The sequence below is a fragment of the Monodelphis domestica genome, chromosome 1 (genome assembly GCF_027887165.1).
Source record: "Monodelphis domestica isolate mMonDom1 chromosome 1, mMonDom1.pri, whole genome shotgun sequence".
NCBI lineage: Eukaryota > Metazoa > Chordata > Mammalia > Didelphimorphia > Didelphidae > Monodelphis > Monodelphis domestica.
In genome coordinates, this window is record NC_077227.1 from 571613743 (window position 1) to 571626600 (window position 12858).

The following is a 12858-nucleotide window of genomic DNA, read 5'->3' on the forward strand; positions in this document are numbered from 1 at the left end:
CCACAGGATGATGAATTTTTAGGTCAGAGCAACTCATATTTTCTAGTAAGGTTGGGGTGGAGAGAGGAGGGAGTTGAGCGGAGGGAGCGAGTGGTTATCACAGTGGAAAGAATACTGGATTCAGAGAGTGCAGAGGAGCCAGCTTTCAGCCTCTGCCATGCAAACTGGGGCAAGTTCCTTCCCCTCCTTAGGACTCATTTTGCTCATCTATAAAATCAAGGGGTTGAACTGGATGATTTCTAAAATCCTTTCTATCTCTAAATTGTATGGGAAATCATAGATCTTTCAAAGTGTTAGAATTCTTCCTGGGAACTTGGACATGATTGGGTTGTCCCATGTTCCTTGTCTTTTTTTAATTTTTAATTTTTTTAAACCCTCACTTTCAATTCTACTATCAACTCTGGGACAAAAATGCACAAGGGCTAGGCAAAGAGGGTTAAGTGACTTGCCCAGGGTCATGCAGCTAGGAGGTATCTGAGGCCAGATTAAACCCAGGTCCTCCTGACTACAGGCCTGACTCTCTATTCAATATGCCACCTAACTGCCCCTTCCCACATCCCTTATGCCATACCTGCTTGAGGGGCATAGTGTTTCCTTAATGTGAATAGCTATCTCTTTGTGTTTTATTTTTATTTATTTTTTAAAAAACCCTTACCTTCCCTCTTGGAATCAATACTGTGTATTGGTTCTAAGGCAGAAGAGTGATAAGGGCTAGGCAATGGGGGTTAAGTGACTTGCACAGGGTCACCCAACTGAGAAGTGTCTGAGGCCAAATTTGAACCCAGGACCTCCTGTCTCTAGGCCTGGCTCTCAATCCACTGAGCTACCCAGCTGCCCCCTCTTTGTTTGTATTTTAACAAAGATTGTAAAGCCCAGGGAGCAAGAGTGGGATGAAGAGGTTTCATTTTAGAGTCAAAGAGTCAGAAGGGAAACAAGGTACAAAATGAGTCTGTGACAGCTTAATGGAGGGGCAGTAGCTTGAATCAGCTTTTTTAGAGGTGCTAAGAGGATTAGGAAGGCTAAGGCAATTTGCTTAAGTCCTGGGAGGAAGTTGGCAGAGGGGAGCCTAGGGCTAATGTGTCAACTGAGAAGTTTTCCTTGTCAGACTTATCTCCTCCTCCCCTTCTATCCCCTCTCATCTTTCCTACCCTGACTTTCTTGCTTTGTCTCTGACCCCTCCACACAGGTGGCCCAGTACATAAAATTTGAAATGCCAGTCCTGAAGAGCTTCATTCAAAAACTCAAAGAGGAAGAAGACCGGGAAGTGAAGAAACTAATGCGAAAGTGAGTGCCTGGATCCTCCAGGATGATAGCCTGCTTTGACTCTGTTCCTTGTGGCCATATATTCCAGAGTAGGTGCTAAAGGTGACAAAGGCATAGAGGTGTCTGAGGACAGTCCTCAACAGGAAAAACACACCCATGGAGACTTATTATCATCATATTATAACATGGTTATAATTAGGCATAATTATAGAATAATTTTCATTATTATATTAGTTGAAGTTTGCCAAGTACTTTTCCCATAAGAATTTTGGGAGGTGGCTCTTTTGTTATAATCCTTATTTTATGGATGGGAAAGCTGAAGCAGAAAGAAATTAAGTGACTTGCCAAGGTTCACATAGCTAGTAAACACAGGCTTTTTTCCCTCACTCTTTGTGCCCTTTGTATGCAGATGTTCCTTTCATAACCCAACCATGTCTTCTCAGACTGTGCAAGGGGGGTCCCTGGCTTCTTTCCCAGAAGATCTTTCCAGCGTATTCAAGGTCTTCCTCAAGAGGATCCTGGAATCCTAAATAATAGATTTGAGCTGGGAGGGACTTTGGAGGTCATCCAACCCCTTCAGCTCTTTTAATAATTCCTGGGCAATACAGCATAGCCCAAATTTGAACTCAGATCTCCTGACTCTGAGATCACTACCCTTTTCACTACCCTATGCTAGTTTTTAGTCTATTTAGTTTTAGCCCCTGCACCTTCTTGGCTCTGGGTCTCTTAGATCTAAATTGTGTAATGGATGACCTTTGCAAACTCTAGTTGGAATCTCCAGACAGGGAGGAGAGACTGAAATGCAAAAACTCCCATGTGTCATCTTAATTTTAAATTCTCCCATTTAATTTCTTAGGGCTGCTTCTTCTTCCCCTTCCCCTTCTACCGCCCAGCATTGAATCCTCCAGGTTCTCAAATGGGCCTTCTTTATTTTCTGGGCCACCGACCAAGGATGCAGGTTTTGGCATATATCTGTGTCAAAAATGAGTGACTGCTTTTAATATATATTTTCCCCTCCCGCCTCCCATGTACCCATCTAAAAATATTCTTGTCCATTCTTGTCTGTGACTGCTTTAATTAAGGAAGTGAGCCCCCAGCAATGTCTCTTTCCTTGGAATGATTAATAAGGGAGAGTGAGGGAAAATGTAACGAGGAGAAAGATCTTAGGGGAACAAGGGAGAATATCAGCTGAGTCAGGAATTCCAGAAACCAAGAGTTAAGCTGTCCTAATGAGCAGTTAGGCAGAAGCTGGGATGAAGATCATAGTAGCAAACAGGGCTGATTCCTCCCAAGACTGAGTCACCTCTGTGAGACTGGATTGTCTGGAACATCCTAGTTTATTTCTGGTTCATCTTGGGCCCTGTGACACAGACCATATGTTTGCTCAAAGACTAGGTTATCAAAGGGGTGAGGAGCTCATCCTCTTGCCAGCTACAGAGAAATGTTTTTTTTTTCAAGTCATGGCAGCTCTTGAAAAATATCTGCTTAGCTCTTGTTGTTCAGTCATTTCAGTTGTGCCCGACTCTTCAGGACACCATTTTGGGGTTTTCTTGGCAAAGATACTGGAGGGGTTTGCCTTTTCCTTCTCTGTGAGGAATTGAGGCAAACAGGGTAAAGTAACTTGCCCAGGGTCACAGAGTTAGTAAATGTCTGAGGTTGGATCATGAAACTGCATCTGCCTGATTCCAAGCCCAGTGTTCTATCCCCTGTGCCATCTTGCTCTAGTGGGGATAGTAAACAAATAGGCTTCTCAAGGGCAGGGACTAATTAATTTTTATTCTAGTGTTCCTAGTAGTACCTAGATAGTGTGTGTCAGAGAGGAGATACTAAGAGAGGACTATTGATCAACTGATTTGCCATAATGGCATTGGGAGAGGGAATAGATACCCACACTGATGGAAATAGGGCATGTTTTTAACATCTTAAAGTGTTGTCTTCATCAAAGGGATGCCCTAGACCAATGGTGGTTCTCCAAGTGTTGTCCAGGACCTCTTTTTGGAAGCCTTGCTCTTCTGCCTTACAACCAATCCATAGTATTGGCTCTAAGAGTTAAAAATGTCTTTGTTGTTGTTGACTGTATTCCAGCATAGATGGTTTCCTTGGTAATCCTCATATTTTATTTTATGCATTTAAAAATAGGATTCTAAGAAGGATATGGGCTTCTCCAAATAGCTATAGGGAACTGTGATACAAAAATGGGTAAAAATATCCAATTTACTTTCCAGAGTCAGGAAGACCTGAATTCAAATGTGGCCCAAGATGCTTAATAGTTATGGGATGCTGGGCAAGTTGCTTAGCTTCAGTTTACCTCAATTTCTTCAACTCTAAAATCGGGGTAATTATAGCATTTACCTCCCAATATTGTTGTGAGGATGAAGAGATATTTGTACCCTAAAGTGATATATGCATGTGTGTGCTATCTGTTTTTATTATTATTATTTTACAGATAAAAAAAATAAGACCAAGAGAGTTTAGGTGAGCCTTTTTTTTTCACAGTGCTTTAAGGTTTATAAAGCATTTTCCTCCTCACAACCACCTATGAAACAGACAGTTCAAATATAGCTATTCTCATTTTACAGATGGAGAAATTGGAGCTCAGAAAGAGTGAAGTATTTTGTCCATAGCCTCCCAGTAAGTCATTGTTAAAGGCAAGATTCACCCTGAGGGCTCTTTAGACCTCATATTTGGCACTCTTTTTTCAATATATGGAAATAAACTTTGTTTCTAAGGTTCCTTTTCTAGTTCTGATCCTAGCAAAGGAGGCTGGATGATTTCAAAATATGCCACTAGATCTTGGAGACTTAAGAATCATTCAAAAGGGCAGCTAAGTGGCATAGTGGATAGAATGCCAGGCCTGGAATTGGGAGGTCCCGGGTTCAAATCTAGCCTCAGATACCTAGCCCTGTGACCTTGGGCAAGTCACAACCCCAGTCACTTAGCCCTTACTGCTCTCTTTCCTTAGAATATTGGCTCTAGGACAGGAGGTAAGAGTTTTTTTAAAAATTAGTTGAAATTACATTTTTTTCAGGGAGCTCACTACCAGTGCTTCATTTTCCTTTCCCCAGATATACAGTGCTCCGATTAATGATCCAACAGAGATTAGAGGAAATAGCCGAAAGCCCAGCCACGATCTAAACTGTCCAATCATGGCACTTCTGGAAATCGATGAGTCTTAAGCCTTTGTTTACATGAAGAAATACTGAAATGGAGAAGGATGGAGGTCTCCGGAGGGACCCCTTGTTGCAACTATGAACTTTTTAGATACAAAACCTCTACCAGGTCACCGTCCTCTTCTTGGATCTGGACGCAGACACACCAGCAGACGACTCTTGGATCCCTTCAGTCATTGCCTCTTTTCCGTCTCTGGGAGAGAGTTTTGATTTGTGGTGTCTAGAGGACTTGCTCTTATGTGTGTGTGTGTATGTGTATGTGTGTAGGCATTTGGGGGAGAGGACACTTAAATGTATGTTTGGGAGAGGTGGAAGAAGAGAGAGAGATTGTGTGTGTGTAAGTGGGGATTGGTGGGGGTGGGAGGGGATTGTCTTTTTGAAGATTCAGAGTATTTTCACATGCAATTTAAAAATTCCAAACCACCAGCAACTGGCCATGAAACTAGTCTAAGCGATTGCTTTAGACTTAGATTGTGTATTCTGATAGATTCAGGCTCAAGTAAATAATCCATCACTTGAGGGATTAGTTCAGTTAGAAGAGGGACTAGTTGTTCAGGGACACTGGTTGCTGTTGCTTTCTTTCTAAGTGATGTCACCATCATTTAAAGATGATCTGGTCTCTTTATCTCACTGAGGGCAATACTGAGGCCACTCAAGTAACAGGATTAAAATCCAGGTCTAAGGACTCAAAAGCTATGCCTCTTTCCATGGCATCACACTTACTTGTTGAATATGACAGTAATTCAGATCAGGACCTAATAGATATGCAAAAATTGACTGACGGACAAACTCTTGCAGGATTTCTCAAAGAAACAAACTTTTAAATTAAATTTAAAATTTTCAATTAAAAATATTTTTTCTGTCCCTCCTAGTCTCACCCCACTAAAAAAACAACAACTTTGTAACAAATAAGCAGAGTCAAGAAAAACCAATTCCTATATTGGCTAGTTCTGAAAAATGTCTTATTTTGTTCCTTGAACCCATCACCTCTAGCATCCTTTACAGGATTCCTTTGGAAAGGAACGAGTCAGTGTCTGCACTCCTAGTGTGTCTGACTGAACTTAGCCGAGATAAACAGAGATGTGTAATACAGTTGCCCCTATTCAATTATTGGTGTGACCCCTATTTCTGGTTTTCTTTGTTGTCTTTGATTTATACAAGGGCAAGTTTGACCTTTCTGAAAACAAAAATGTATGTAATGCATTATGGTGGTGTCCCTTAATATGGAAATAATGATCTCTCCTTGCAATTAATCCAAAGTATTTTCTGGGTCTTTGTGTAAATCAAGAATAAACCAGCACATCCTTATCTTCTCACTAAGAGCATGAACTGTCAGTTTCCTGTAAAATGCTACCTTCCACTAATTCTTAAGTTTCCAAAGGGATAGTAGCATGACTTGTAAAATAGTCCAGGCTCCTTTGCTCACGTTAGAACTGGGCAGGGGCTTTAGAGACAAAGTTTAATTTCCTTGAGTAGAACTTTTAGATTCTAACCAGGGTTTTTAGAAGGGTCTTGAAACCCATAATGAGGCAAATAAGGGAGACTATTCAGGAGTGCACATGAACATAAAGAGGTTAGAACAAGATGCGTGCTACTAAGCACAGTTCCTCTGTGAAATTTCTAGATCTGAGGCCCTTTTTGGAGATCACTGGTATCATAAACAGTGCCTACGCCACCAAGATAGGATGCAAAGTCACCAAGCTTAGAGAAATTGCCCTTATGATGATTAAAAGAATTATAGACTTAGAGTAGGAGTGTCCGTTAGGGCTATCAAGTCCAATTCCCTCATTTCATTAATGAGGAGACTGAGGTCCAAAGAGATTGTGACCTTGTCCAAGCTCCCATGACCAATGTAGGATTTGAAGCCAGATCCTTGGACTCTAAGTTTAGCACACGTACCATGCTAGAAGGTGTGAAGTGGTACCTTAGATCTTCTAGGAGCTTATAATAAACAAATAAGGACTCTTTTTAGTCATCCAGGGTCCTTTCTCCCACCCCTCCATTCCATTATTAAAACTGGCGAAAAGCCTGCTGCTTAGTGACAAGGGTTAATCTCCATGCAAAGCAGAGGTCTATTTTCTTTGTGGGGTGTTATCCATATCACAGTTTCTTAGCCACAGCTTGTTCTGTGCTAAATGGACAGTATGTTCTTGTGAGGAGGGGCCTTCAGGATTCTCCACCTCCCCCCCCTCCCCGCCAAGTAGAGGGCAACATATTTGCTTTGTGTAGTAAAGGAAGGAAGCCAGAGATGGTTTTGCCTCCTGTCACTCAGGGATCAACTTGGGCTTTGAGCTGAGGCCACAGGTTTCAGGATTTAAGCTTCATTCTTTTAAAATCATTAATTAGTATTGACAGGTGACTTACCCCCCTCCCCCCTCCCCTTCTTCTAGTGATAAAAAGGAAATCCTTCCCTGGCCTTTTTCCAGAAGGATAAGGTCATTTGTGTGTTCCTAAGGCAACATTTTAAAATGATACCTCCTCTGTGTTTAGAACTTTTGTTGTTACCTCGGGACTTAGGATAGGATCAAGCCTTGGAGCACAATGAGCCTGACCTCACTCTTTTTGTTGACTGTGGCTCTGTGCTTATGAGCACTGGCCCTAGAGTCAGGAAGACTGGAGTTCAAATTCAGCCTCAGACACTTGCTAGCTTTTTGACCTTGGGCGAGTCACTTAACCTCTGTAGCCCAGGAGGCAGCTTGGTGTCCCAATGGATAGGGCTCTGGGTCTGGAGTCAAGAAGACCTGAGTTCCAGTTCCTAGCTATGTGGCCCCAGGCAAGTCACCCAACCTCTGATTGCCTGAGCAAAAAGGAGAATGAAATGGCAAACCACTCTGGTATCCTTGCCAAGAAAACTCATGGGTTCACAAAGAGTTGGACACTGCTAAACAATAACAACAAACTGAGACCCAGAGAGGGTTAACTGATTTGCCTGATGTCACACAGAATAACTAACAGAGCTAGGACTTGACTTCTGTCCTTTGGAGGTATCTCTCCATTATACCATGGCTTCCTCAAAGAATCATAGACCTAGAAGCAGAAGGGACTGAGGTCATTTAGTGCCTCCTGCAGAAGACCTCTCCACAGAATCAGTTTTCACCAGAATTATTGGAATGATGAGAAATCCCTAGTATTGTTACTTGTTTCTTAAAGAGAAAATTGCCAGACTTTAAACCTTTAGCCATCGTTTTAATTAAAACAAAGTAGGGAGATCCATTAGAAGCAGATTGTTATTCAAAAGTTAATTTGTAAACTGCCACAGATGTTATAATAACCAGCATTTATATTGTACTTCATGGTTAACAAAAGGCTTTTTATATATTATCTCTTGGTCCTCACAACAACAATCCTGGGAGGTGGATGCTACTATTATTCTTGTTTTACAAAGCAGGAAACTGAGACAGAAAGAAGTGAGGTGACTTCCCAAAGTCAAACAGCTGATAAGGATCTGAGATAGAATTTGAACTCGGGCTTCCCTAACTCCAAGTCCACTCTATCTATCTACTATGCCACCCAGCTCTCACCCATTTGCCTGGAATGTAGTATGATTATCCAAAATGAGAATCTCCAGCTCTGATGGGTCTCCTCCTTCTCTCCTTTCCCTTTAGGGAAAAAAAAATCATCTTTGTGGTTTTATCATCGAATTTCCTGACGGGCTTAGGGACCATCTGGCATCTCTGTGTCTTAACCTGAGGTGCAACCAGCAGCATTATGAAGGATAATGAGACTTGTAGAAAGAGCCTTTGGTTGGCCAAGTTATTCTAAATCTCCCCTTTCCCATTCCCATTTCCCCAAATATTCTAAATAGGCTTTCTTGAAATGAAAGGCAGAGAGGAATAAACACAGTACTACAAACTTCATTTGCTCCATCCCGATTTTGTTCTGGCCATAGGAAATTGGGCCTTTGGTACTGACAGATGGCAAGGGGGATGTCTTGAGTCCTGCAAGGTGACCTAAACTTTTCCCACCAGTATCGTGTGGATTTTGATGCTTTGAAATGCTAACCTGATTTGTAGGGCTTTGCAGCTGTTTGCTGGGAGTCCTGAAATGTGGTTAAGATGAAAAGCAAGTCGTTTTTTTTTTAATCCCTTTATTTCTTTTCTCCCTCTTTTTTCTCCACTGTCTCTCTTTCTGTGTCTGTCTGTCTGCCTCTCTCTCTCAAAATAGGGATTCAGCTTGTTTTATAGGTTGATCAAATCAAAAGAATAAAATCTGGAGCTCGGATGGCAGAGCAGGGGCTGGGGCCAGTTCCACAGGTGTTGAGGGAAAAAGCACATGATGGTGTTAATCTGTGCTCACGTCACAGGGGAGGGCCTGCGGTTTGACATGAATGACCAAGTTTTTAATGGGGCAGTGGGGGTGGCATTGAGGGGATCAGGTAGCATAAAGCAGAATTAGTTGTCTTTGTGTAGGGGGAGTTTGTGCACATTAGTTAACAGTGGACAACTAAGATTGAACAAATACTGGGGAATAGGGTTGGGGGCCCTGAAAGGGTTACTTGGCTGGGGTGTTTGGTTTGTTAAGTCATTTTAAGAACGTGGCTCTGAGAGAACAATTGTTCCTCCAAGGCTCCTCGATGCCAACGAGAAAATCTTTTTCCCTTTCCTCAACCAAACAGCAGCAACAACAAAACTCTTGCCCTAGTAACTCAAACTGTGTTCTATCAGTGCAAACAACATTCTTGGCATAAACATTCTAATCTGTTCTCAAAGTTAATTTTCTTAAGGATTAAGGATTTTCTTAATCTTCTCATTGTGACTTGACAGTTCCAGTGGAGTGGGTAGAATGAGCCAGAGGATCAAGACTCTGGTCAGAGAGTGCAGGAGTGGATGGAGAATAGCTCCCTTCTGGAAAGATCCCAGAGCCTTGGAGACACGTGCCATTTGTGAATGATGGCGCAGCATGGCAGGGCTTCCCAATGACCAGACACTGATTCCCGGGAGTGGGAAAGTGGTTGGTGAAGGGGAGAGAGTGTCACTTTTTTTGAAGTCTCTGACAAAAGAAAAGAGCTTCATTGAAAGTGAGTGCTTTAAATAAGGTTTTCTATGCAGCTTTGCTTGGTCAGATGCAATGAAGATAATTCATGGAGGTGGTGACACTGAATGAGTTACTTCCTTTTCTCTGAAAGTAAAGCAAACGAGATGTAAAGTGGGGGAGAGGTGTGTGAGCACAAATCTGGAATCTTCCCAGCAGGACCGTCAGGCATTCGTGTTTCTAAAATTGTCTTAGAAGTGGTTTCTCTCATGTAATTGATAAGATTTTCCTTCCTCCTTTTAACTTTGTGAAGTCTTTTTTATGTAGCTGTATGTAACTTGCCCCTCAAAGATGATGCCCAAACTTATAAAGTGACATTGCTTTGATTTTACTTTCTGTATTTTAGCACAAGATTTGACATTGCCTCAGTTGGGAACAAAGAGTGAATGTTAATGTAACACATAAGCACATGATTTAGTCTTGTTTTAATAAAGCACTTTGTGGAGAATGCCTCAGTGGCCCAGTGTGATTCTGGTTTGATAACGAGTTGGACTTTGGGGGTGGGTGGTTAGCATGAGAAGCTACGGGAGGATGACTTTTTATTCTGTTAGGGAAGAACCCCTGGATCTCCCAGAGTCCTGAGGTATTCATTAAATGGATTGAAACTTGGTTTTAAAATTCAAATACTGTATTAACAAATTAGGGAGGGCAGAGAACAATGAATTGGAAATGCAAATCAAAAAACTTGAGAACGAGCAAATTAAAAATCCCCAGAAGAAAACCAAACTAGAGATCCTAAAAATTAAGGGAGAAATTAATAAAATCGAAAGTGATAGAACTCTTGAGCTAATAAACAAGACTAGAAGCTGGTACTTTGAAAAAACAGACAAAATAGACAAAGTACTGGTCAATCTAATTAAAAAAAGGAAAGAAGAAAGGCAAATTAACAGCATCAAGGATGAAAAGGGGGATCTCACCTCCAACGAAGAGGAATTTAAGGCAATCATTAAAAACTACTTTGCCCAACTATATGGCAATAAATATACCAACCTAGGTGATATGGATGAATATCTACAAAAATACAAACTGCCTAGACTAACAGAAGAAGAAATAGATTTCTTAAATAATCCCATATCAGAAACAGAAATCCAACAGGCCATCAAAGAACTTCCTAAGAAAAAATCCCCAGGGCCTGATGGATTCACCAGTGAATTCTACCAAACATTCAGAGAACAGCTAACTCCAATACTATACAAACTATTTGACATAATAAGCAAAGAGGGAGTTCTTCCAAATTCCTTTTATGACACAAACATGGTACTGATTCCAAAACCAGGCAGGTCAAAAACAGAGAAAGAAAATTATAGACCAATCTCCCTAATGAATATAGATGCAAAAATCTTAAATAGGATACTAGCAAAAAGACTCCAGCAAGTGATCAGAAGGGTCATCCACCATGATCAAGTAGGATTTATACCAGGGATGCAGGGCTGGTTCAATATTAGGAAAACCATCCACATAATTGACCACATCAACAAGCAAACCAACAAGAACCACATGATTATCTCAATAGATGCAGAAAAAGCCTTTCATAGAATGCAACACCCATTCCTATTAAAAACACTAGAAAGCATAGGAATAGAAGGGTCGTTCCTAAAAATAATAAACAGTATATATCTAAAACCATCAACTAATATCATCTGCAATGGGGATAAACTAGATGCATTCCCAATAAGATCAGGAGTGAAACAAGGATGCCCATTATCACCTCTATTATTTGACATTGTACTAGAAACACTAGCAGTAGCAATTAGAGAAGAAAAAGAAATTGAAGGTATTAAAATTGGCAATGAGGAGACCAAGTTATCACTCTTTGTGGATGACATGATGGTCTACTTAATTCCAGCACACTTTCCACTGTATCCAAAATGACTGACTCATGGTCACACAGTTTGTAGGTGTTGGGATTTGAGACCAAGACACACCAATCTAGGTCTACCACTCTCTATCAAACGGCCATTTCTTGTGTTATGTCCATCAGAAAAAAAGAAAAAAAACCTTCCCCCACTTATCCATAGACAGTTACTTAATTCTTTAATGTTTTTAGTTGTTTTCCTTAACCATAAAACAAACAAAAACTCTGTATTTCCTTTTTGCTGTTTAAATATGACTTCAGGACAAATCCTTGGCTTACCACCTGGCATTCCTCCCATACTCTCTGTATCAGTGTTGAGTTCCCTTTGACAGTCAAATGACCTCACTTGAATGGCTCAATCCTCTTTCATGAATGGAGTTGACAACTTTAATGAGTTTCCATTCTGTGATTCATCTGCAGTCTTTTGGCACACCTGCCTCTGGATATTATGTAGTGGAGAATTAATAATAGTTCCAGTGAACCATTTGTTCTAACTTGTTTTCTTTTTTTTTAAGCTTTCTGTGATTCCATCTTTCTTGCCAACCATTGTGGTGACATGACCAATCGTCAGTTTGTGCACCATTTTGTCCCAAGGCTGCCAGTATTTGCTGGTGAGTGATGCTCTCATGGAGAAAATGTCTTGGGTACCCATATTTCCCTTCATGGGAAAGAATGAGTGCCAAGAACTCTTCGACAACTTCAGATTCCTAAGGGAAACCTCTAATAAAATCAGCAAGCTAAGCATCTCTGTAACATACATGCTCTCATCAACAACTCAGTATTATGGAAAGAACACCACACTGAGTGTTAGACCTGAGCTCATGGCTCTGCTATTCATTAGAGTTGTTCAAATGACCTTGAACAAGGCACTTCCTGTCTCTGGATCTCAGTTTCTTCCCCTTCAAAATGAAGTGTTTATACTAGATTTTTAGACTTTTCTTCCACCTCTGGTAGTTGTGCTGCCAGTATTTGATTCTCTCCAAGTTAGCAACACTTTGTAAACCCTCTGTTGACATTTTTACAGCTTTTATTTTATATGTGTATATATGTATATATATTTTTAATTAATAGAATTTATTTTACAAGTGTCAGCACCTCCTTCCCCCTTCCTGCATCATAGAAGGCATCATATGGGAGATAGATATGTATATATAGATGATATCTTTTATATTTCCATTTTTCAGTCCATTCTCTGGAGGTAACATTCACAAGTTATTCTTCAAGTAGTAAATCTGTAGCTGTGTGTAATGTGGTCTTGATTTTACTCATTTCAATGTTCATTTTCCCATGTAGTTCTTCCCAAGTTTTAAAAAATATCAGTTAGCTTACTATTTCTTATGGCACAGTAGTATTCCATCTCAATCATATGCCACAATTTGTTTAGCCATTGTAATTTTTCTTGCAAAATTCTATCTTTTCCTCTTGCAACCAGTCCTTACATCATCCCCCGATTGATAAGTATTCCCTCAATTTCCAGTTCTTTGCCACCACTATATGATGCTATATAGATGCTATATTTATATATATATATATATATAA

General features: G+C 40.6%; 1 protein-coding gene across 2 annotated transcripts in view; it reads left to right on the plus strand.

The window, feature by feature from the left end:
* RASSF2 (Ras association domain family member 2) overlaps positions 1-9914 on the plus strand; it is a 79921-nt gene extending 70007 nt beyond the window's left edge. For both annotated transcript variants that reach the window (XM_007476286.3, XM_007476285.3), the window contains exons 10-11: positions 1187-1284; positions 4329-9914. In XM_007476286.3, coding sequence (XP_007476348.1) covers positions 1187-1284; positions 4329-4398 — 168 coding nt within the window. In that variant the 3' untranslated portion in view covers positions 4399-9914. The remainder of the gene's footprint in view (positions 1-1186; positions 1285-4328) is intronic.
* The last annotated feature ends 2944 nt before the right edge of the window (positions 9915-12858 follow it).